Source organism: Borostomias antarcticus (genome assembly GCF_949987555.1).
Source record: "Borostomias antarcticus genome assembly, chromosome: 12".
Lineage (NCBI taxonomy): Eukaryota > Metazoa > Chordata > Actinopteri > Stomiiformes > Stomiidae > Borostomias > Borostomias antarcticus.
The window spans coordinates 82171-104670 of record NC_140245.1 but is presented as its reverse complement, the minus strand read 5'-3'; the positions used below and the strand labels follow the sequence as shown (position 1 = coordinate 104670).

At 48.6% G+C, this 22500-nt stretch overlaps 2 protein-coding genes across 4 annotated transcripts in view; one reads left to right on the top strand and one right to left on the bottom strand.

The window, feature by feature from the left end:
* Nucleotides 1-1304, bottom strand: part of rgs20 (regulator of G protein signaling 20) — a gene marked incomplete at both ends in the record, with an annotated part of 18022 nt that extends 16718 nt beyond the window's left edge. The window contains 2 exon segments of the mRNA XM_084447136.1: nucleotides 1242-1271; nucleotides 1275-1304. Of these exon segments, the coding sequence (XP_084303262.1) occupies nucleotides 1242-1271; nucleotides 1275-1304 (60 nt within the window).
* An 8763-nt stretch (nucleotides 1305-10067) lies between these two features.
* atp6v1h (ATPase H+ transporting V1 subunit H) overlaps nucleotides 10068-22500 on the top strand; it is a gene marked incomplete at its 3' end in the record, with an annotated part of 43426 nt that continues 30993 nt past the window's right edge. For 2 of the 3 annotated variants that reach the window (XM_084447054.1, XM_084447056.1), the window contains exons 1-7: nucleotides 10068-10108; nucleotides 11556-11705; nucleotides 13122-13221; nucleotides 13424-13513; nucleotides 14411-14524; nucleotides 16804-16908; nucleotides 20151-20210. In XM_084447054.1, the coding sequence (XP_084303180.1) occupies nucleotides 11602-11705; nucleotides 13122-13221; nucleotides 13424-13513; nucleotides 14411-14524; nucleotides 16804-16908; nucleotides 20151-20210 (573 nt within the window). In that variant the 5' untranslated portion in view covers nucleotides 10068-10108; nucleotides 11556-11601. Of the gene's footprint in view, nucleotides 10109-11474; nucleotides 11485-11555; nucleotides 11706-13121; nucleotides 13222-13423; nucleotides 13514-14410; nucleotides 14525-16803; nucleotides 16909-20150; nucleotides 20211-22500 lie in introns of those variants that run through there. The other variant, XM_084447055.1, reaches the window with a different exon arrangement.

Genomic DNA, 22500 nt, shown 5'->3' with positions numbered 1-22500 from the left:
TTATGTTACAAGATGGATGGTCCCGTGTATCCCAGAACCGTTTCAATGTCTCAATAATTTAACAACTGCGGAGGAGTCGTACGATAAGTAAGAATAGCATCCTTACAAATTCCATCTTCGATGTACAGTATATTTCACATGACAGGTCCCCTCCAAATGTATTTCCCACCTACTGCCTTCTGCTACTGGAGTGACGTTCTCTACCAATAACATTAAATGAGAAGATTCTCTAAAACTGTGTTATATTCAAGCCCTGTGTGAGAAGGACTCGGTTCTGGATCCCATGTGTTCAAATATCCTATATTATTATCATTTTACATGCTCTCGTGGCTCTAATAGACTATACATTATTATTATTATTATTATTATTATTGTTGTTGTTGTTGTTGTTGTTATCATTATTATTGTGATTTCTTTCATTGAAACGTACTGTGTAGGCTGTTGAGCCAATGGTCGGAGTCAGGCCTGCTCGTATGACAACATACACATTGTTATTCTCCTATTCTCACATAATAGGGCTTTGAATCAACACACTGGAATGTTGCATGAGTCTGACGCGATGGGAGCCGCAGCCTGAAGGCTCTTATATTCTATCAGCAGATCAACCCACGGCAACACAGCAAGAACCCAGAGATACCAGACGGGTTGAGATCCCAAGGAGGGGGGATCTGAACGAACAGCTTGCGAAGCTCCAACTGCATTTTTTTTTTAATCACAGTATTTCAGTGAACAGCTTACAGAGCGAATCGTCCATTTCTAAAATGGAACCATATCATGATTGAGAGGAGTGCTTCCGCTGAGATTTACGTGGCTAGTGGCTCGTCTAAGCATTAGGATATGGCTTTAACAGATACAGACGATGCGATGGGGGTGGGGGTGGGGGTGGGGGTGTCCACACAGGCAACATAATATAGCACTGTATACAACTAAATTCATATTCTATCACATATTATTATGACACGTAATAGTGAATGAGATGGAAATGAGAACTCCAGTGCGAAAGAAAATGAATCAAGGCTCTTTGCATTAAACCGCACATCACATAAATGAAAAGTGGCACCATGAAGAACAGCAAGCATCCAGCTTCATCACCCTGGACAACCACCGAAAAGACAGAGGCGATCTGTTCCAGAGCTGATGTGGAGACGCAGAGAGACATGACATTCAAACGCGAGGAAAATGACTCTGACACGCTCACGACTTGTTCTCGTAAGGAAACATCATTGGCAACCAATACTTACAATTTCACCATGTATGCCCAGAGAGAAGAGCTAATTCTTTGCCTCGATTACATCCGTTGGCATAAGGGCTTTTTTCCGACCGGCTGCTTCATGTCAATGCGCATGCGTATCCTCTCCAAGTAGTAGTAGTGGAACCGTAGAACCGTAGAACCGTAGAACCCCTCTAGATGTCATCGATTCATCACGCACTTCAACTCGCTCCTCGTGTGCGTCTCTCCGAAAAGGACTGTCCGGTCAGTGAAAGGTGCTACGCTCACATGAGCCTAAAAACAGACAGTTTTATTGTGAAAATAGTAAAACGAGAAACAAGAATCCTGACGCAACTATCTGTTGAAAAAGTATCATAATGATGTCGCTTCTCTGGTTCTCTGTCTAGATTAAAAATCTTGATTCCCCAGTTTAAGACCGTGGTTTGTACAGGAAGTAGGTTGAGGTGCAGGTTTGAGTGTAAAGATTTCGAGAGCTCTTCGACACATCCGGGGTACGATGTGAGTTGTACTAAATGAGCGCAGGAGACGCACCTGAGCACGCGGAGCTGTCCGTGGTGCTGAAACTGTCCGTGGTGCTGAACCCGCGCTTGTTTGCCTGAGAGACGCACCTGAAGGTCACGCCCATTGACCTATCAACTTGGGCCTAGGTCAGGGGCTGAGGTCGGGGCGAGCAGGTCATCAGTCAATTATATATTGAAACGTGATGAACGTAGACGTTTTTTGCAACATCCGAGTTAATGTGTCACATCATGATTATATAGGCTACTGGCGTCGTAAGCCTCGTGCGGGTCAGTGGTAGGGAGGGGCGCGCGGGACAAGAAGACAGGTGATAATGAGGAACATGAAGTGAGACAATAGGCCTACTGCCATCAGACAACACACACACACACACACATATATATATACACACACACACACACACACACAGACGCACACAACTCACAGAGGTAGCCTGTAGTTATGCATCGTTTTGTTTAGGCTGAATGCATAAAATATGAAATAGTCTTATTCTCATAGTCCATTGAGGTATTGATTGCGCATGCGCCACTCCAATGAATGGGCTATACGGCATGCTTCCCAGAAATGTTTGTAAACACGTTGTGTGTAAACAACGAATAGCCTAAATTATCACAACAGGAAAATTAAAATAGTCTGTTTTACTTTTGAAAACACGTTTATTTTGCATGAACAGAGTTATGTGGACACTAGAGGGCTCCCTGTACTCAACAACACCCGTGGAAACCAGATCCGCACATCATGTTGTGCCTCGGTAAATAATAGTTTATTAAAAAAAAAGAAGTTATGAGCCAAGATATCTGTAATGGAGGACATTCCTGACCTGTTCCCCGGCCCATCTGGAGGCTGAGTGGTCTGTCCAGCAGAGAGAGGCTGGAGGGGGGAGGCTGAGTGGGTCTGTCCAGCAGAGAGAGGCTGGAGGGGGGAGGCTGAGTGGGTCTGTCCAGCAGAGAGAGGCTGGAGGGGGGAGGCTGAGTGGGTCTGTCCAGCAGAGAGAGGCTGGAGGGGGGAGGCTGAGTGGGTCTGTCCAGCAGAGAGAGGCTGGAGGGGGATGGACCCCCTGGTTACTCTTACATCTTCATTATCAGGATTATGACACAAATGTCACTAAATGGACATAATCCAAATTCCAAGCAGACCGGTGCTCTCTCCTTCTTAAGAAACGAGCCCTTACTCCACCCCCCAGAGGGAGGGCTATTACCCAGAAGGCCAATCACCCAGAAAGACACGCTGGAACATTCTCTGTGTCACTTCAACGTCTGCACTAGCCCTTACCCAGAAGACCCTTCACCCAGAGAGACAAGCCCGGAACATCCTCTGTGCCACTGCTAGGTCTGCGCCATTGTTTGAGTTATGCTCAACACATTGTAAATACACCGTGGCTGCTACAGGAAGCACACGTCAGCAGCGCTGGGATAGATGAGGAATAAATCCCTTCTTAGCTGTGGGAATGTGGAGGTGTTCTGAGGACAAGGTCGGCTCGGAGCACGGCTGAGACGCTTCTGACTGAGGAAGCACTTTCAAAAGCACGAGACCATTCTTGCTTACTGACAACGCAGGGAGAGACCTACTGAGAACACTGAGAATTACTGGAGAGATCTACTGAGACCACTGAGAAATACTGGAGAGATCTACTGAGACCACTGAGAAATACTGGAGAGATCTACTGAGACCACTGAGAAATACTGGAGAGATCTACTGAGAACACAGGGAGAGACCTCTCTTCAGCATCTCTCCCAGCGTTCTCACTATACATGCTGTCACGGGGTTATAGTGTGCTCTCTGGGGTTGCTATAGTGTTATAGTGTTATAGTGTGCTCTCTGAGGTTGCTATAGTGTTATAGTGTTATAGTGTTATAGTGTTATAGTGTGCTCTCTGAGGTTGCTATAGTGTTATAGTGTTATAGTGTTATAGTGTGCTCTCTGGGGTTGCTATAGTGTTGTAGTGTGCTCTCTGGGGTTGCTATAGTGTTATAGTGTTGTAGTGTGCTCTCTGAGGTTGCTATAGTGTTATAGTGTGCTCTCTGAGGTTGCTATAGTGTTATAGTGTGCTCTCTGGGGTTGCTATAGTGTTGTAGTGTGCTCTCTGGGGTTGCTATAGTGTTATAGTGTGCTCTCTGAGGTTGCTATAGTGTTATAGTGTGCTCTCTGAGGTTGCTATAGTGTTATAGTGTGCTCTCTGAGGTTGCTATAGTGTTATAGTGTGCTCTCTGAGGTTGCTATAGTGTTATAGTGTGCTCTCTGAGGTTGCTATAGTGTTATAGTGTGCTCTCTGAGGTTGCTATAGTGTTATAGTGTGCTGTCTGAGGTTGCTATAGTGTTATAGTGTGCTCTCTGAGGTTGCTATAGTGTTATAGTGTGCTCTCTGGGGTTGCTATAGTGTTGTAGTGTTATAGTGTGCTCTCTGAGGTTGCTATAGTGTTGTAGTGTGCTCTCTGGGGTTGCTATAGTGTTGTAGTGTGCTCTCTGAGGTTGCTATAGTGTTGTAGTGTGATGTCTGACCACAGGGAAATAAAAATCATCAAAGAATGACTCACAATATTCTATATAAACATAAAATATTGAATGGTATTCCTCTATTAGTATACCAGTACAGGGGAGGTATCTGACTGTATGGCTGATGTGGTTTCATAGTGATAAGGACAGAAAGCCCATAGAGGTGTTGGGAGTGTCAATCATCTATTTCTGGTCACAACATCCTAGTCAGCTGGGTTTAATCTTCTTACTCGTGTTCAGACAGGAAATGCTTCCATAAATAGCATTTTGTCTCCAAGAGACTAAAATGGCGGTGGTCAGAAACACTAGTAATCCAGGGCTGCTCAGCTGTTAACGTGGTTAACAATCTCACAAACAGAAGGAGAATCCAGGGCTCTCTTCTTTAGATTAAAGCAACCAATCATTGATTGACAATCTGACTGATATTATCTGAGAAGTATTATAATTTACTCCAACAAAATAAAATAAAATATATAGGGCAACATCAAAACCTTGTTCTGATTCATTTGCTGTTCTGTAAAGCAACTTCAAGTTTAAAAGCGTATCATACAACTCTCATTTTAATTTATTCTAGTATATAATACTAGTCAAACATTCAAATGTTTCACTCAAGAGGCATAGTTAGTTTTCTGGTTTTGAAATGTTTAACAAACTACCACAATCATGACCAACTTGAGGGGTCAGGGTTCATGCATTATCAGCGGAACGTTTGTTATTACATTAGTGAGTTGAGCCTCATTGAACCTGTAGTGGAAATTCACTAGTTCACAGTAGTGCACGTCTAGATGAACGGTATGATGAAGGATGGTGTTGTGTTCGATCAGGCACCCCTACCTGAAAAGACACGGTGTTGTGTTCAATCAGGCACCCCTACCTGAAAAGACACAGTGTTGTGTTCGATCACGCATCCCTATCCGAAAAGACACAGTGTTGTGTTTGATCAGGCTCCCCTATCCGAAAAGACATTGTGTTCGATCACGCACCCCTACCTGAAAAGACATGGTGTTGTGTTCGATTAGGCACCCCTACCTGAAAAGACATGGTGTTGTGTTCGATTAGGCACCCCTACCTGTAAAGACATGGTGTTGTGTTCGATTAGGCACCCCTACCTGTAAAGACATGGTGTTGTGTTCGATCACGCACCCCTACCTGAAAAGACATGGTGTTGTGTTCGATCACGCACCCCTACCTGAAAGGACACCTTATCCTCCTCCGCCTCAAGGTTGCGGTTGTAGGCTCCGTTGCCGTGCCGACAGGCCCGGAGCAGCCTCCGGGTCCGCTGCCACACCAGGCCGGCGGCGCGGCCGAGAGCGGACGCCGGCCACGCCCCCCGCCATCCCGACACGCTAGCACACAGCATGCTCCGCGAGCAGAGGCCCGCCACCCACACCTACCCGGTCCAGGAGTCTGAGGACGGCGCTGGGAGGCATCGCCGTCTAGGGCGCGGTCCGTCTGGGGACCGGCGCCGTGCTGAAACCACGCAGCGTTGTGACAGAACAGGTTCACCGTGGTGACAATGACCCCAGCGAGCAGAGCGTGTTCACACTGAAGAGGGCAGAGGGGGATTATGGCGGCCATCCTGATTCCTCTACTGCATCTCAGCTTAGAGCAGATTAAGGCAGGAGGTCTCAGAGTCCAAGTGAGCTGGTAGGGTACTAGTCCTAGTGAGCTGGGTGGGTACTAGTCCTAGTGAGCTGGGTGGATACTAGTCCAAGTGAGCTGGGTGGGTACTAGTCCTAGTGAGCTGGGTGGATACTAGTCCAAGTGAGCTGGGTGGATACTAGTCCAAGTGAGCTGGGTGGGTACTAGTCCTAGTGAGCTGGGTGGAGACTAGTCCTAGTGAGCTGGGTGGATACTAGTCCTAGTGAGCTGGGTGGGTACTAGTCCTAGTGAGCTGGGTGGGTACTAGTCCTAGTGAGCTGGGTGGGTACTAGTCCTAGTGAGCTGGGTGGATACTAGTCCTAGTGAGCTGGGTGGATACTAGTCCAAGTGAGCTGGGTTGATACTAGTCCTAGTGAGCTGGTACGGTACTAGTCCTAGTGAGCTGGGTGGATACTAGTCCTAGTGAGCTGGGTGGGTACTAGTCCTAGTGAGCTGGGTGGAGACTAGTCCTAGTGAGCTGGTAGGGTACTAGTCCAAGTGAGCTGGTAGGGTACTAGTCCTAGTGAGCTGGTAGGGTACTAGTCCTAGTGAGCTGGGTGGAGACTAGTCCTAGTGAGCTGGGTGGAGACTAGTCCAAGTGAGCTGGGTGGATACTAGTCCTAGTGAGCTGGGTGGAGACTAGTCCTAGTGAGCTGGGTGGAGACTAGTCCTAGTGAGCTGGGTGGATACTAGTCCTAGTGAGCTGGGTGGATACTAGTCCTAGTGAGCTGGTAGGGTACTAGTCCAAGTGAGCTGGGTGGATACTAGTCCTAGTGAGCTGGGTGGATACTAGTCCTAGTGAGCTGGGTGGGTACTAGTCCTAGTGAGCTGGGTGGATACTAGTCCTAGTGAGCTGGGTGGATACTAGTCCTAGTGAGCTGGGTGGATACTAGTCCTAGTGAGCTGGGTGGGTACTAGTCCTAGTGAGCTGGGTGGGTACTAGTCCTAGTGAGCTGGGTGGATACTAGTCCTAGTGAGCTGGGTGGATACTAGTCCTAGTGAGCTGGGTGGATACTAGTCCTAGTGAGCTGGGTGGATACTAGTCCTAGTGAGCTGGGTGGATACTAGTCCAAGTGAGCTGGGTGGATACTAGTTACAGTGAGGGTATTCACTTGTACGATGTGTGCGTATGATTGTATATGTATGGTTGTATATGTGTGATTGTATATGTGTGATTGTATGTGTATGATTGTATATGTGTGATTGTATGTGTATGATTGTATGTGTATGATTGTATATGTGTGATTGTATATGAGTGATTGTATGATTGCATGTTATTCACTTGTATGACTGTATGTGCCCCATTGTCTGATGAATAATGCTGATGTAGCAATACGATGGATTAAAGCAGATGTGTTGTTATCAGGAGAGAGATACCTGAGGGATCTAAGTCTCTCCAGGTCTAAGAGATGTGTTGTTATCAGGAGAGAGATACCTGAGGGATCTAAGTCTCTCCAGGTCTAAGAGATGTGTTGTGATCAGGAGAGAGATACCTGAGATACCTGAAGTCTCTCCAGGTCTAAGAGATGTGTTGTGATCAGGAGAGAGATATCTGAAGGATCTAAGTCTCTCCAGGTCTAAGAGGTCAAATGTACTCAAGATAAGATAAACACTCCTATTGGTCAATAAGAATGCACACAATCCAACATACAGACGTTTATATTGCATGTTGAATATACCTGAACTGGACCACTCTCTTAGGGGCAAGAATATGTAGCATGATACCGTATTACTGACAACTATTTCCAAACGCATCTACAGTACAAGGCTGTATCATCATACGAAATAGGAGTGACAATTAACCCAATAAGAGCAAACTCGCACGCGTCACACACCTAGCCTCCAAAATGGCCGGCCTTCCAGCCCCCGAACCTCTCAGACCCCGACAGCAAAGCCCTTACACGCAGAGCATGCGCCTTCGCTCGTGACCCCGGGTGACCCCTTTACCCTTCGCTCGTGACCCCGGGCGACCTCGTTAGCCTTCGCTCGTGACCCCGGGTGACCCCTTCAGCCTTCTCTTCACACTGTTTCCATCCACCTGCCAAAGACAACGATGGTTGTTCCACACCTCTGTCATGGAGTCCATCCTCACCTCCTCCACCAGCACCTGGTTCTCCGCTGCCTCAGACGGAGACAGGGCCAGACTGCAGACCAAGACAGGGCCAGACCGCAGACGGAGACAGGGCCAGACTGCAGACCAAGACAGGGCCAGACGGAGACAGGGCCAGACTGCAGACGGAGACAGGGCCAGACTGCAGACGGAGACAGGGCCAGACTGCAGACGGAGACAGGGCCAGACTGCAGACGGAGACAGGGCCAGACTGCAGACCAAGACAGGGCCAGACTGCAGACCAAGACAGGGCCAGACTGCAGACCAATACAGGGCCAGACTGCAGACCAATACAGGGCCAGACTGCAGACGGAGACAGGGCCAGACTGCAGACGAAGACAGGGCCAGACTGCAGACGAAGACAGGGCCAGACTGCAGACGGAGACAGGGCCAGACGAGGACAGGGCCAGACTGCAGACGGAGACAGGGCCAGACTGCAGACGAAGACAGGGCCAGACTGCAGACGAAGACAGGGCCAGACGAGGACAGGGCCAGACTGCAGACGGAGACAGGGCCAGACTGCAGACGGAGACAGGGCCAGACTGCAGACGAAGACAGGGCCAGACTGCAGACCAAGACAGGGCCAGACTGCAGACGGAGACAGGGCCAGACTGCAGACCAAGACAGGGCCAGACTGCAGATGAGGACAGGGCCAGACTGCAGACGGAGACAGGGCCAGACTGCAGACGGAGACAGGGCCAGACTGCAGACGGAGACAGGGCCAGACTGCAGACGGAGACAGGGCCAGACGAAGACAGGGCCAGACCGCAGACGGAGACAGGGCCAGACTGCAGACGGAGACGGGGCCAGACTGCAGACGGAGACAGGGCCAGACTGCAGACGGAGACAGGGCCAGACGGAGACAGGGCCAGACTGCAGACGGAGACAGGGCCAGACTGCAGACGAAGACAGGGCCAGACTGCAGACGGAGACAGGGCCAGACTGCAGACGGAGACAGGGCCAGACTGCAGACGGAGACAGGGCCAGACGAAGACAGGGCCAGACCGCAGACGGAGACAGGGCCAGACTGCAGACGAAGACAGGGCCAGACTGCAGACGAAGACAGGGCCAGACTGCAGACGAAGACAGGGCCAGACGAGGACAGGGCCAGACCGCAGACGGAGACAGGGCCAGACTGCAGACGGAGACAGGGCCAGACCGCAGACGGAGACAGGGCCAGACTGCAGACGGAGACAGGGCCAGACCGCAGACGGAGACAGGGCCAGACCGCAGACGGAGACAGGGCCAGACTGCAGACGGAGACAGGGCCAGACTGCAGACGGAGACAGGGCCAGACTGCAGACGAAGACAGGGCCAGACTGCAGACGGAGACAAGGCCAGACTGCAGACCAAGACAGGGCCAGACTGCAGCGCGTCGTCCGCTCTGCTGAGAGGGGGATCGGCTGCAACCTGCCCTCCCCTCCAGGGCCTTGAAGAGGGCTTGAGAGAGTGTGGCCTCCATCACACACACTATTTTGTATTTTGCACGGTTCTGTCTTTGCGCTGTGCTGTCTAGGCCATGCACCCTGTCCCCCTGTCTAATGGGACCAGAACGAACTCCTAGCATGTGTAAAAACTACCTGGCAGTAAAACTGATTGTAGTCAGGCCGCAGGTACAGCGGGAGGATACACATTTCCTGTAAAGGGCAAAGTATCTATCTATCTATCTATCTATCTATCTATCTATCTGTCTGTTTATCTATCTATCTATCTATCTATCTATCTATCTATCTATCTGAGTATAAGTTACTTGTAACTATCATTCTTTAGTCATTCTTCAAGTCTTGAACGGGAGTGTGACCGCGCGCATTCAGATCCCTGCCTTTTTACAGTTCATGGTTGGACACAGCCATTTGAGAATGAACAACTGTTCTCGAATCAGTTTAATGACAACTCCTTAGCCCAATGTTAACGAAGCGGCGAATGCTATTCATTTTTATTATCACACCTTTTTTATGTTTTATTTTATTTTATATGACTTTTATTATTTGTATTCACCAACACCTGCGCGTGACCGCAGACCTCAGGTCAGCTCGGCCCCGCGACCACGTGACTGATCACATGATCGCGTGACGTCACTCGGTCTGTCAGCTGTCAACTGTTAAAGCTTGAAGGTGAGTAAAACACATCTACTGACTTTCCTGGTTTCTGTCTGTAAAAGAAATATAACTACGTCGTTTGGTTGTGTGGTCGGAATGCTCCTCCCAACTAGACAATATTTCTGCTCAAATGTAGTGCGTTTCGTGATATTCTGTTCTTGTTTTGGCTAGCTGGCTAGTTAGCCGTTTCCATAGGATGACATGGCTGCAGAGCTAGCCTAGCTAGCATGGCTAACAGAGCTAACAGAGCTAACAGAGCTAACAGAGCTAACAGAGCTAACAGAGCTAGCAGAGCTAACAGAGCTAACAGAGCTAACAGAGCTAACAGAGCTAGCAGAGCTAACAGAGCTAGCATGGCTAACAGAGCTAACAGAGCTAGCAGAGCTAACAGAGCTAGCCTAGCTAGCAGAGCTAACAGAGCTAACAGAGCTAGCAGAGCTAACAGAGCTAACAGAGCTAGCAGAGCTAACAGAGCTAACAGCTGCCTGGTTGGACGCATCAGTCCAACACAAGTCGGTTAACATGTCTATCTGACTGTGTTGACCGTTGACCTATCTAGCAAGCCGTTTACAGCTATATATGATAGCAGGCTAACCTAAGCGATTTAGCTCATTAGCTAGCTATATGATCATGTGATGGATGTGATTCTGTGACTGCTGAGTGGGAGCTCTTAACAATCCTCTATCACCAAGATTCTGTAACCTATTCGTATCATTTTGTCTGTATAACCTTGTCTTATCTACTGGTATGTTCTGCAGTCCCATCACGCCACACACACACACATAAACACACACTCACTCACACATGCACATAAACACACACTCACTTACACACACACATAAACACACATTACACATAAACACACACTCACTTACACACACACATAAACACACACTCACTTACACACACACATAAACACACACTCACTTACACATTACACATAAACACACATTACACATAAACACACACTCACTTACACACACACATAAACACACACTCACTTACACATTAGACATAAACACACATTACACATAAACACACACTCACTTACACATTACACATAAACACACACTCACTTACACACACACATAAACACACACTCACTTACACATACACATAAACACACACTCACTTACACATTACACTCATGCATACTCACTGTATACAGACAGCACTTTTGTCTTGTTCTTATCCTTAACTTATCCTTTTTTGCACTAGCATTTGCACTTTGCACTGTCTTGTCTTTGCACTGTCCTGTCTCGTCCTGCTGCCTGTCCAATGTTGTCTCCATGTTATGCACCACGACCGAAATCAAATTCCTAGTACGTTGAAATTCCTAGTACGCATGGTGATAAATGGTATTGTGATTGTGATTGTATCAGTCCAGGTGTGTGTGTCATACTGGTTCCAGGTGTGTGTGTCATACTGGTTCAGTATTGTGATTGTGATTGTATCGGTCCAGGTGTGTCATACTGGTTCAGAGCTGCTGTTGAAGAGAGCCCAGTGAGATGGATATCCGCGGGGCTGTGGACGCCGCCGTCCCCACCAACATCATCGCCGCCAAGGCAGCGGAGGTGCGAGCCAACAAGGTCAACTGGCAGTGCTACCTACAGTGAGTCACTATCACAATCCTACTGTACCTCCAGTGAGTCACTATCACAGTCCTACTGTACCTCCAGTGAGTTACTATCACAGTCCTACTGTACCTCCAGTGAGTCACTATCACAGTCCTCCTGTACCTCCAGTGAGTCACTATCACAGTCCTACTGTACCTCCAGTGAGTCACTATCACAGTCCTACTGTACCTCCAGTGAGTCACTATCACAGTCCTACTGTACCTCCAGTGAGTTACTATCACAGTCCTACTGTACCTCCAGTGAGTCACTATTAGTACTGCAGAATTCACCATCACTTGCTCATGTTTCTAGATAGCCCAGGCCTAGGAGGAAATCATTATATTAAAAAGCCTTTAATGTGACTTGCTTACATGATTAAGAAGACCGTCAGTGGTCGAAACATGTAAGCCAGTCACATTAAAGGCTTTTTAATATAATTATTTCCTCCCAATTACTTTATTGAGTGCCTGGATCCACTCTCTCTTTTTTAATGTGTTTCTGTTCCCAGAGACCTACACACTACACGCTACACACTACACACTACACACTACACACTACACACTACACGCTACACGCTAGCGGTGCTCAGTTTCCCGTTTTGAGCACCTGGTTGTTGTGTTCAGCCACTTCTTCTTGGAAGGGTTCTGTTGTGTTGAGTAGATGGGCCTAACCCTAACGCTGAAGGCCCTAACGTTTGGTTAAGCCCTACGTCCTTGAAATAAACCCCAACCTGTTTCAGACACTTTGAGCTTGACTTTTGAGTCATTGTCTTGTGAGTGGAAGTTCCTCTTGCCTATGAATTCATCATGTCTCAGTCCAGTCCAGGCTGCTACCCAGTCAGATCTTAACCCTTCTGAAATGCAACACCTCCTTTCCTTAAGGGACACGTTGCTAAGGTGCTGGTGCTCTATAGTCAGATGTTTTTAAACGAGTATGTGAGACATTCCTGGGGAGAATGACACTGTTGTGTAAGCTGCTAAACTCAGTAGGCATCCAGTGGTATGAACTGGTATCTATCTATATCTATCTATCTATCTATCTATCTATCTATCTATCTATCTATCTATCTATCTATCTATCTGTCTATCTGTCTATCTGTCTATCTATCTATCTATCTATCTATCTATCTATCTATCTATCTATCTATCTATCTATCTCTATCTCTATCTCTATCTCTATCTCTATCTCTATCTCTCTCTCTCTCTCTCTCTATCTCTATCTCTATCTCTATCTCTATCTCTGTCTGTCTGTAGTGTATTTTAGAAACTGGTCAGTCCTGATGTGTGTGTGTGCGTGTTTGCGTGTGTTTGCCTGTGTGTGTTTGCGTGTGTGTGTGTGCTTGTGTGTGCGTGTGCTTGTGTGTGCTTGTGTGTGCGTGTGTGTGTGTTTGCGTGTGTGTGCGTGTTCTACAGGGGTCAGATGATCTCAGCGGAGGACTGTGAGTTCATCAAGAAGTTTGAGGTGGCCCACTCCGAGGACAAACAGGTCATCCTGACCAACGAGGGGCACCAGGTATCACATCTAACGGCTTGTCCCTCTGTCACGGTTTCCTACGACCTGGTGACACCCTCATTCACTTAACAGTATCCTAGGACTCCCTGTATCTCCCCTTATCAGATCTCACAGACATCTGGATGCTCCCAGCTGTATTTCTCATGAAGGCAGCTTGATTCCCGCTCTGGTGTGATGTGACGTGTACGTTGTTTGTGTTCAGTGTGCGAAGACCTTTCTGAACCTGATGGCCCACATCTCCAAGGAGCAGACGGTCCAGTACATCCTGACCCTGATTGATGACACCCTCCAGGTAGGCGCTCACACACACCTTTTGCTGTAGGAATTCTGTATTATTTCCCTGGATTTGTGTTAGGGTTGCAAATTTCGAGGAATTTCATTTATCGATAACTGTTAACCTTAAACAGTAGTGGATAGTTGAAATGTCCCACGCTGGACTGCGCTTTGCTCGCTTCATTTTTGTGTCTTCTTCCGCTGTGTCGTTGAAATTTCCCGGCATCCCAATTAGCCTTCACTACATGGCGGCGCCCTCATGTGCAGTCAGACCCTAAATCATGATTATATTTCACACAACTCCCGTTGATAACGTTCGTTCCAAAAAAAAGCTTAATTCCATTAACAAACAATTAATCGAGTCACCAAATCTTACTCGAGTAAATTCTTATCGGCAATTAATCGATAGGCGATTAATTATTAACATCCCTAATTTGTGCATTTTCTCCTCCAGGCGTATTACATTATTGAGTAGGGCTGGGTTTAAAAAATCGATTCTGAATCATTTGATTCAGAATCGATTCCTGAATCCCAAAAGCGATCTTTTATTTAATGAATGAATGAATAAATGAAGGAATGAATAGTTCATTAATTCATTCAATGATTCATTCATTCATTCATTTTTGGAAATCAGTATCGATACCCAGCCCTAGTATTGATGTGTTGCATAACTTGGCAGTCATGTAATTAAGATTACAGCTAAAAAAAACAACAGGTTTTAATAACACTAACCGAATCGATATTGAATCAAATCGAATCGAATCGAATTGAATCGTGATAATCGATTCTGAACCTTGTGAATCGGAATCGAATCGATTCTTGAAATTCGAGTCGATACCCAGCCCTACTATTGAGCATTGTTTGTGTCACGTCCTCCTTACTAACTGTGTCACGCCCTCCTAACGCGGTTCCACAGGAGAACCACCAGAGGGTCAACATCTTCTTTGATTACGCCAAGAAGACCAAGAACACCGCCTGGTCCTACTTCCTGCCCATGCTGAACCGCCAAGACCTCTTCACCGTCCACATGGTGAGACCCTAACCCTAGACCAGCTGTAGACCGTCCTCATGGTGAGACCCTAACCCTAGACCAGCTGTAGACTGTCCCATGGTGAGACCCTAACCCTAGACCAGCTGTAGACCGTCCTCATGGTGAGACCCTAACCCTAGACCAGCTGTAGACCGTCCCATGGTGAGACCCTAACCCCAGTAGACCAGCTGTAGACCGTCCTCATGGTGAGACCCTAACCCTAGACCAGCTGTAGACCGTCCTCATGGTGAGACCCTAACCCTAGACCAGCTGTAGACCGTCCTCATGGTGAGACCCTAACCCCAGTAGACCCACTGTAGACCGTCCTCATGGTGAGACCCTAACCCTAGACCAGCTGTAGACTGTCCTCATGGTGAGACCCTAACCCTAGACCAGCTGTAGACTGTCCTCATGGTGAGACCCTAACCCCAGTAGACCAGCTGTAGACCGTCCTCATGGTGAGACCCTAACCCTAGTAGACCGTCCTCATGGTGAGACCCTAAGTCTAGTAGACCAGCTGTAGACTGTCCTCATGGTGAGACCCTAACCCTAGTAGACCAGCTGTAGACCGTCCTCATGGTGAGACCCTAACCCTAGACCAGCTGTAGACTGTCCTCATGGTGAGACCCTAACCCTAGACCAGCTGTAGACTGTCCTCATGGTGAGACCCTAACCCCAGTAGACCAGCTGTAGACCGTCCTCATGGTGAGACCCTAACCCTAGTAGACCGTCCTCATGGTGAGACCCTAACCCCAGTAGACCAGCTGTAGACCGTCCTCATGGTGAGACCCTAACCCTAGACCAGCTGTAGACTGTCCTCATGGTGAGACCCTAACCCCAGACCAGCTGTGGACCGTCCTCATGGTGAGACCCTAACCCCAGTAGACCAGCTGTAGACTGTCCTCATGGTGAGACCCTAGCCCCAGTAGACCAGCTGTAGACTGTCCTCATGGTGAGACCCTAACCCCAGACCAGCTGTAGACCGTCCTCATGGTGAGACCCTAACCCTAGACCAGCTGTAGACCGTCCTCATGGTGAGACCCTAACCCCAGTAGACCAGCTGTAGACCGTCCTCATGGTGAGACCCTAACCCTAGACCAGCTGTAGACCGTCCTCATGGTGAGACCCTAACCCTAGACCAGCTGTAGACCGTCCTCATGGTGAGACCCTAACCCCAGACCTACTGTAGACCGTCCTCATGGTGAGACCCTAACCCCAGTAGACCAGCTGTAGACCGTCCTCATGGTGAGACCCTAACCCCAGTAGACCAGCTGTAGACTGTCCTCATGGTGAGACCCTAACCCCAGTAGACCAGCTGTAGACTGTCCTCATGGTGAGACCCTAGACCCAGTAGACCAGCTGTAGACCGTCCTCATGGTGAGACCCTAGACCCAGTAGACCAGCTGTAGACCGTCCTCATGGTGAGACCCTAACCCCAGTAGACCAGCTGTAGACCGTCCCCATGGTGAGACCCTAACCCCAGTAGACCAGCTGTAGACCGTCCTCATGGTGAGACCCTAACCCCAGTAGACCAGCTGTAGACCGTCCCCATGGTGAGACCCTAACCCCAGTAGACCAGCTGTAGACCGTCCTCATGGTGAGACCCTAACCCTAGACCAGCTGTAGACCGTCCTCATGGTGAGACCCTAACCCCAGTAGACCAGCTGTAGACTGTCCTCATGGTGAGACCCTAGACCCAGTAGACCAGCTGTAGACCGTCCCCATGGTGAGACCCTAACCCCAGTAGACCAGCTGTAGACCGTCCCCATGGTGAGACCCTAACCCCAGTAGACCAGCTGTAGACCGTCCTCATGGTGAGACCCTAGCCCCAGTAGACCTACTATTAGTGTCCTGCTGGGCTCACAGTGTCCCCTCCTCTGTCCTCTGCTGTCTCCTCTCACTCCTCTATCTCCTCTCACTCCTGTCTCTCCTCTCTCACTCCTCTATCTCTGTCTCCATTCACCCTGTCTCTTCTGTCTCCTCTGTCTCCCTGTCTTCCCTGGCCTGGATCCACTTCCAGTCATATGATAATATTAGCAGGTGCTTGGTCTTTTGTACCATATCTTTATAGCCACTCTGTTCTTGGTCCTGTTCTCTGCTGGGTTCTGACCTGCTGACTCGTTCTCTGCTGGGTTCTGACCTGCTGACTCGTTCTCTGCTGGGTTCTGACCTGCTGACTCGTTCTCTGCTGGGTTCTGACCTGCTGACTCGTTCTCTGCTGGGTTCTGACCTGCTGACTCGTTCTCTGCTGGGTTCTGACCTGCTGACTCCGCCTGCAGGCTGCCAGGATCATTGCCAAGCTCGCTGCCTGGGGTCGCGACCTGATGGAGGGATCTGACCTGAACTACTACTTCAACTGGATTAAGACCCAGCTCAGCTCGCAGGTATAGTTCACAGCATCAGAGGTGTGGGAGATGTTTTATCTGATATTTCAGGTCATTTGATTTTTAAGAGCTTCAAAGGAAACCTGTCTTGGACTATATTCCAGGAAAGGGGCTCCATTTTATCCCAGGGTAGCTGTGTTGGGTACGGCTGGTGGTCCATCTTATCCCAGGGTAGCTGTGTTGGGTACGGCTGGTGGTCCATCTTATCCCAGGGTAGCTGTGTTGGGTACGGCTGGTGGTCCATCTTATCCCAGGGTAGCTGTGTTGCGTACGGCTGGTTCATCTTATCCCAGGGTAGCTGTGTTGTGTACGGCTGCTGGTTCATCTTATCCCAGGGTAGCTGTGTTGCGTACGGGTCCATCTTATCCCAGGGTAGCTGTGTTGGGTACGGCTGGTGGTCCATCTTATCCCAGGGTAGCTGTGTTGCGTAGGGCTGGTCCATCTTATCCCAGGGTAGCTGTGTTGGGTATGGCTGGTGGTCCATCTTATCCCAGGGTAACTGTGTTGGGTACGGCTGGTGCTCCATCTTATCCCAGGGTAGCTGTGTTGTGTACGGCTGGTGCTCCATCTTATCCCAGGGTAGCTGTGTTGCGTACGGCTGGTGCTCCATCTTATCCCAGGGTAGCTGTGTTGCGTACGGCTGGTGGTCCATCTTATCCCAGGGTAGCTGTGTTGCGTACGGCTGGTGGTCCATCTTATCCCAGGGTAGCTGTGTTGCGTACGGGGTCCATCTTATCCCAGGGTAGCTGTGTTGCGTACGGGGTCCATCTTATCCCAGGGTAGCTGTGTTGCGTAGGGCTGGTGGTCCATCTTATCCCAGGGTAGCTGTGTTGCGTAGGGCTGGTGGTCCATCTTATCCCAGGGTAGCTGTGTTGCGTAGGGCTGGTGGTCCATCTTATCCCAGGGTAGCTGTGTTGCGTACGGCTGCTGGTCCATCTTATCCCAGGGTAGCTGTGTTGCGTACGGCTGCTGGTCTGTCCGTCCGGGGCAAACGCTCATCTGCATCATATTTTGACAGTTTTAAGCCGAGTCATCTTGAAGGTTTTGATGATGTCAGACGGATCCATCGCTCTCGCTCTCCTGGATTCCGTTGCCGTGTCAACAGGCGAAGGCGATCTCGTTGTGATGGCGATGAAACACGTTCGGCTATCGTACAGTTAGATTAGAACACGTCATTTAAACGCCCAGAATGTGATTGTAGGATTCAAGGTGACTGCTTGGGTGAAATACTCTTGTCCGACCAAGATTCTATTAGTCGAGCAATAAAACGTGTTAGACAAAAATAGACTATAGGCTATATAACAAAAAATAGACTAAGTGTTTCCTGATTACATGAGGTATATTATGTTAAGACTGATGACTGTTTTGCTTCAATACATACCATAGTCCAGCTCAATGGTGAAATGCATGATGGTTGTGCAGCACTGTGAAATGTAGGCAGGGGGTTTTTCTGCATAAAGGAATTTTTGACAAAGTGCAATCTCCAAACATACACTAGAAGACTAAAAGATGTTTAATCGCCTGACACCCTCTCACATCTAGACGTGGAGTTTTTAGACACAGACTACGGTTTTTACAAAGACTGGGATCATGCAGGTCATTTCCATTAAGACTAAAAACTTCAGATAATATTAAACATGTTTGATTTTACCAGAACTTCAAGAAGAGAAACAGTCTGATTTAGGAGGATTGCCACTTCAAGGGGAGCGTGATCAGACTCTAGCAAAACTCTGATCTTATTCAGACATGGGAAAGTGCACTTATTTAAATCATGTGGATGGATGGACACAATGAGAGGTTGTTGATGGAACATGATCCAGGGCCGACCAACTTGAGGTCGAGTGGAAGAGAGTTGAGTGGAATACACTAGTTTATCAGGCCTACATCAAAAGAAACAACAACAATAATAATAATAATAATAATACATCTTATGCTGAATAACGAATTAGACCTACTAGTTAATTACTAGCTAAGGAATAGGATCACCCTAATTGTTGACCCTAGAACAGACTGACAAGATGTCCTTTGGTTGAAGACAGTCAGCCCTAAATAAATAATTTGAAAAGTTTATTTAGGAACAATTATACTCATATGCTATTTTACCAATTGGAAATAAGCAGTTTTCTATATTGCTATAGATACTGTGATTGTTTTTACCTGGCCACTTTGATAGCCATGTTCCTACTAAAATGATTCATAAACATTAGATTTGAATAGTATGCTAACATTGTTGTGAGTTATGTTGACGTTTGTATGCAGTTGTTTGCTGAGCCCTCCAGCCAGAGTCCATTGTCAGGCGATAGAAAGCAGTGTCTCTGCCGGCCTTGAAAGCTTTGTTCAGGTGAATCTCTTGATTTGTGCTGCGGTGGATTGAACAGACCCATAAGTCCTTAGACCTTGAGGTAGTTCTGATAAGACAGTGAGAAACAGCCCTGCTGAAGACTCTGCTGTGTGCTGGATGGGCTCTCTAGGCAGCGGAAACAAGCACTATATTTATGCTGTTGTCTTTCAACAACTCTCACCAACAATAACTCTCACCAGTATTGTTAGGTAAACTATGTACCAGTCCAAAGTACGTTCATGGACAAGGTTAACCCTAACCCTAACAAGGTCATGAAACATTCACCTCTTTGTATATGCCTGTGTTCAGTGTGTGTTGTCTCTGTCTCTTCTGTCAGTGTGTGTTCTGTGTCAGTGTGTGTTGTGTCTCTGTCAGTGTGTGTTGTGTCTGTCAGTGTGTGTTCTGTGTCAGTGTGTGTTGTGTCTCTGTCAGTGTGTGTTCTGTCTGTCAGTGTGTGTTGTGTCTCTGTCAGTGTGTGTTCTGTGTCAGTGTGTGTTGTCTCTGTCAGTGTGTGTTCTGTGTCAGTGTGTGTTGTGTCTCTCTCAGTGTGTGTTGTGTCTGTCAGTGTGTGTTGTGTCTCTGTCAGTGTGTGTTCTGTGTCAGTGTGTGTTGTGTCTCTGTCAGTGTGTGTTGTGTCTCAGTGTGTGTTGTGTCTGTCAGTGTGTGTTCTGTCTGTCAGTGTGTGTTCTGTCTGTCAGTGTGTGTTGTGTCTTAACCAACCTTCCCAGGGACAGCAGAGAAGACCCTGAGCTTAACAAAATGGCACCTCATGATGACTCCTCCCCCTAACAGCGTCTGTGGTGACCTCATGTACCATAGCTAGTGAATGCACCAGGAAACCCCAGTCCAATATCTAAGCCGGCCACACGGCGCATGTCTTTCTTCTATCTTGTTTTATTAGAAGCTACATGGTACAGGTCCAGATTCAGGGACTGGAGCAGGCACTATCTCTCCCAGTGAAGTGAGTATGAGAGAGTGCATCTTCAAGCTCCGCCCCTTCACGCTTCAAAATGGAGGGCTTGTGCAACCTGGCTTTCTGTGGGCTTCTCACACCAGACATTCACACCTTTTCTCTCCCCGCGAAATCCCTCCTCTCTTCTCCCCCATCCTGTTTTGTCTCACTATCGTTCTGGCTGTCTGTAGGACTGAGGTGTCTAGGGGTTTGACTCGGGACACATGTGGCGTCTGGCAAGAAATCCTCCATTTTAACAGCATGACGCTTGGACCACTGCGTTATATTGAAGCGTGTGACTGCAAACTGCATGCCATAGGCCTGAAGCACATGACAGCCCTGATGAATAAGACGTTTGCATGAAGAGACGCACTTCCCCTCCAGAGAAGAGAACCAGGGGAAGTTGACATGCCTTCCACACAGAAGAGAGGCTATGGGGTCTTTTGGGACATATATGCAAAAAGGTTTACAAAAAGCACGCACATCCGAAAGCAATGAATACTAGGTGCTGGTCCGCAAATTAGATAATGCTCCGGTGAATATTTCTTAGCCTATCACCATGTGGTGTTTCTGAATCAGAACCAGGGGTTTGGACTGGGGAGGGCGGGAAGAGGAACAGAGGAACATCCTGAATCCGAACCAGGGGTTTGGACTGGGGAGGGCGGGAAGAGGACTAGAGGAACATCCTGAATCAGAACCAGGGGTTTGGACTGGGGAGGGCGGGAAGAGGAATAGAGGAACATCCTGAATCAGAACCAGGGGTTTGGACTGGGGAGGGCGGGAAGAGGAATAGAGGAACATCCTGGCTGAAGGAATTAGTGTCCTGCTGTCCTCTGGACTCACAGAGTCCCCTCCTCTGTCCTCTGCTGCCTCCTCTCACTCCTGTCTCTCCTCTCTCTCCTCTCACTCCTGTCTCTCCTCTCTCACTCCTCTCTCTCCTCTCTCACGCCTGTCTCCTCTCACTCCTCTCTCTCCTCTCACTCCTGTCTCTCCTCTCACTCCTCTGTCTCCTCTCACTCTGTCTCCTCTCACTCCTGTCTCTCCTCTCTCTCCTCTCACTCCTGTCTCTCCTCTCTCACTCCTCTGCCTCCTCTCACTCCTCTCTCTTCTCTCACTCCTGTCTCTCCTCTCTCACTCCTCTGTCTCCTCTCACTCTGTCTCCTCTCACTCCTGTCTCTCCTCTCTCTCCTCTCACTCCTGTCTCTCCTCTCTCACTCCTCTGCCTCCTCTCACTCCTCTCTCTTCTCTCACTCCTGTCTCTCCTCTCTCACTCCTCTGTCTCCTCTCACTCTGTCTCCTCTCACTCCTGTCTCTCCTCTCTCACTCCTGTCTCCTCTCACTCCTCTCACTCTGTCTCTCCTCTCTCACTCCTCTGTCTCCTCTCACTCCTCTCACTCTGTCTCTCCTCTCTCACTCCTCTGTCTCCTCTCACTCCTCTCACTCCTCTGTCTCCTCTCACTCCTGTCTCCTCTCTCACTCCTGTCTTTCGCTGTCTTCCCTCCTGGTGATTTTTCCAGACCACTTGCTTCTATGCAGCAACTCTTCCTCCTCATCCTCCTCCTCGTCCTCTTCCTCCTCCTCGTCCTCTTCCTCCTCCTCCTCCTCCTTCTCGTCCTCCTCCTCCTCGTCCTCCTCCTCCTCTTCCTCCTCCTCCTCTTCCTCCTCCTCCTCCTCCTCCTCCTCCTCCTCCTCCTCCTCCTCCTCCGGGTTCTTAACAGATTAATCTGATCCCCTTCTCTCCTCTCAGCTCCCTCAGCTCTAATCTCTGTGTTTACATATCCTGTCCAGGTTTGAAGTGCCGCTCACCCTCTCCACCCCTCCCTCACCCCCTGTCTGTTCCCTCCCGTGTCTCTGTGGTTCTAGCGGTTCTCTCCTGTGCCTCTGTGGTTCTAGCATGTTCTCTAGGCTGCATGTGTGTCAGGGCGTGCCGGGTAGGTGTTAACAAGGACGCAGCTCTGTTATAATCACCGTGTCGTCGTCTCTGCTTGGGAAATTCCATCCTTCAGAATGAGCTGGCCAAATAACACCTAACCTCTCAAGATTTCTTTTACCTGTTAATTTTCCCCTGTAACTTTCCTGTGTGTGTGTGTGTGTGTGTGTGTGTGTGTGTGTGTGTGTGTGTGTGTGTGTGTGTGTGTGTGTGTGTGTGTGTGTGTGTGTGTGTGTGTGTGTGTGTGTGTGTGTGTGTGTGTGTGTGTGTGTGTGTGTGTGTGTGTGTGTGTGTGTGTGTGTGTGTGTGTGTGTGTGTGTGTGTGTGTGTGTGTGTGTGTGTGTGTGTGTGTGTGTGTGTGTGTGTGTG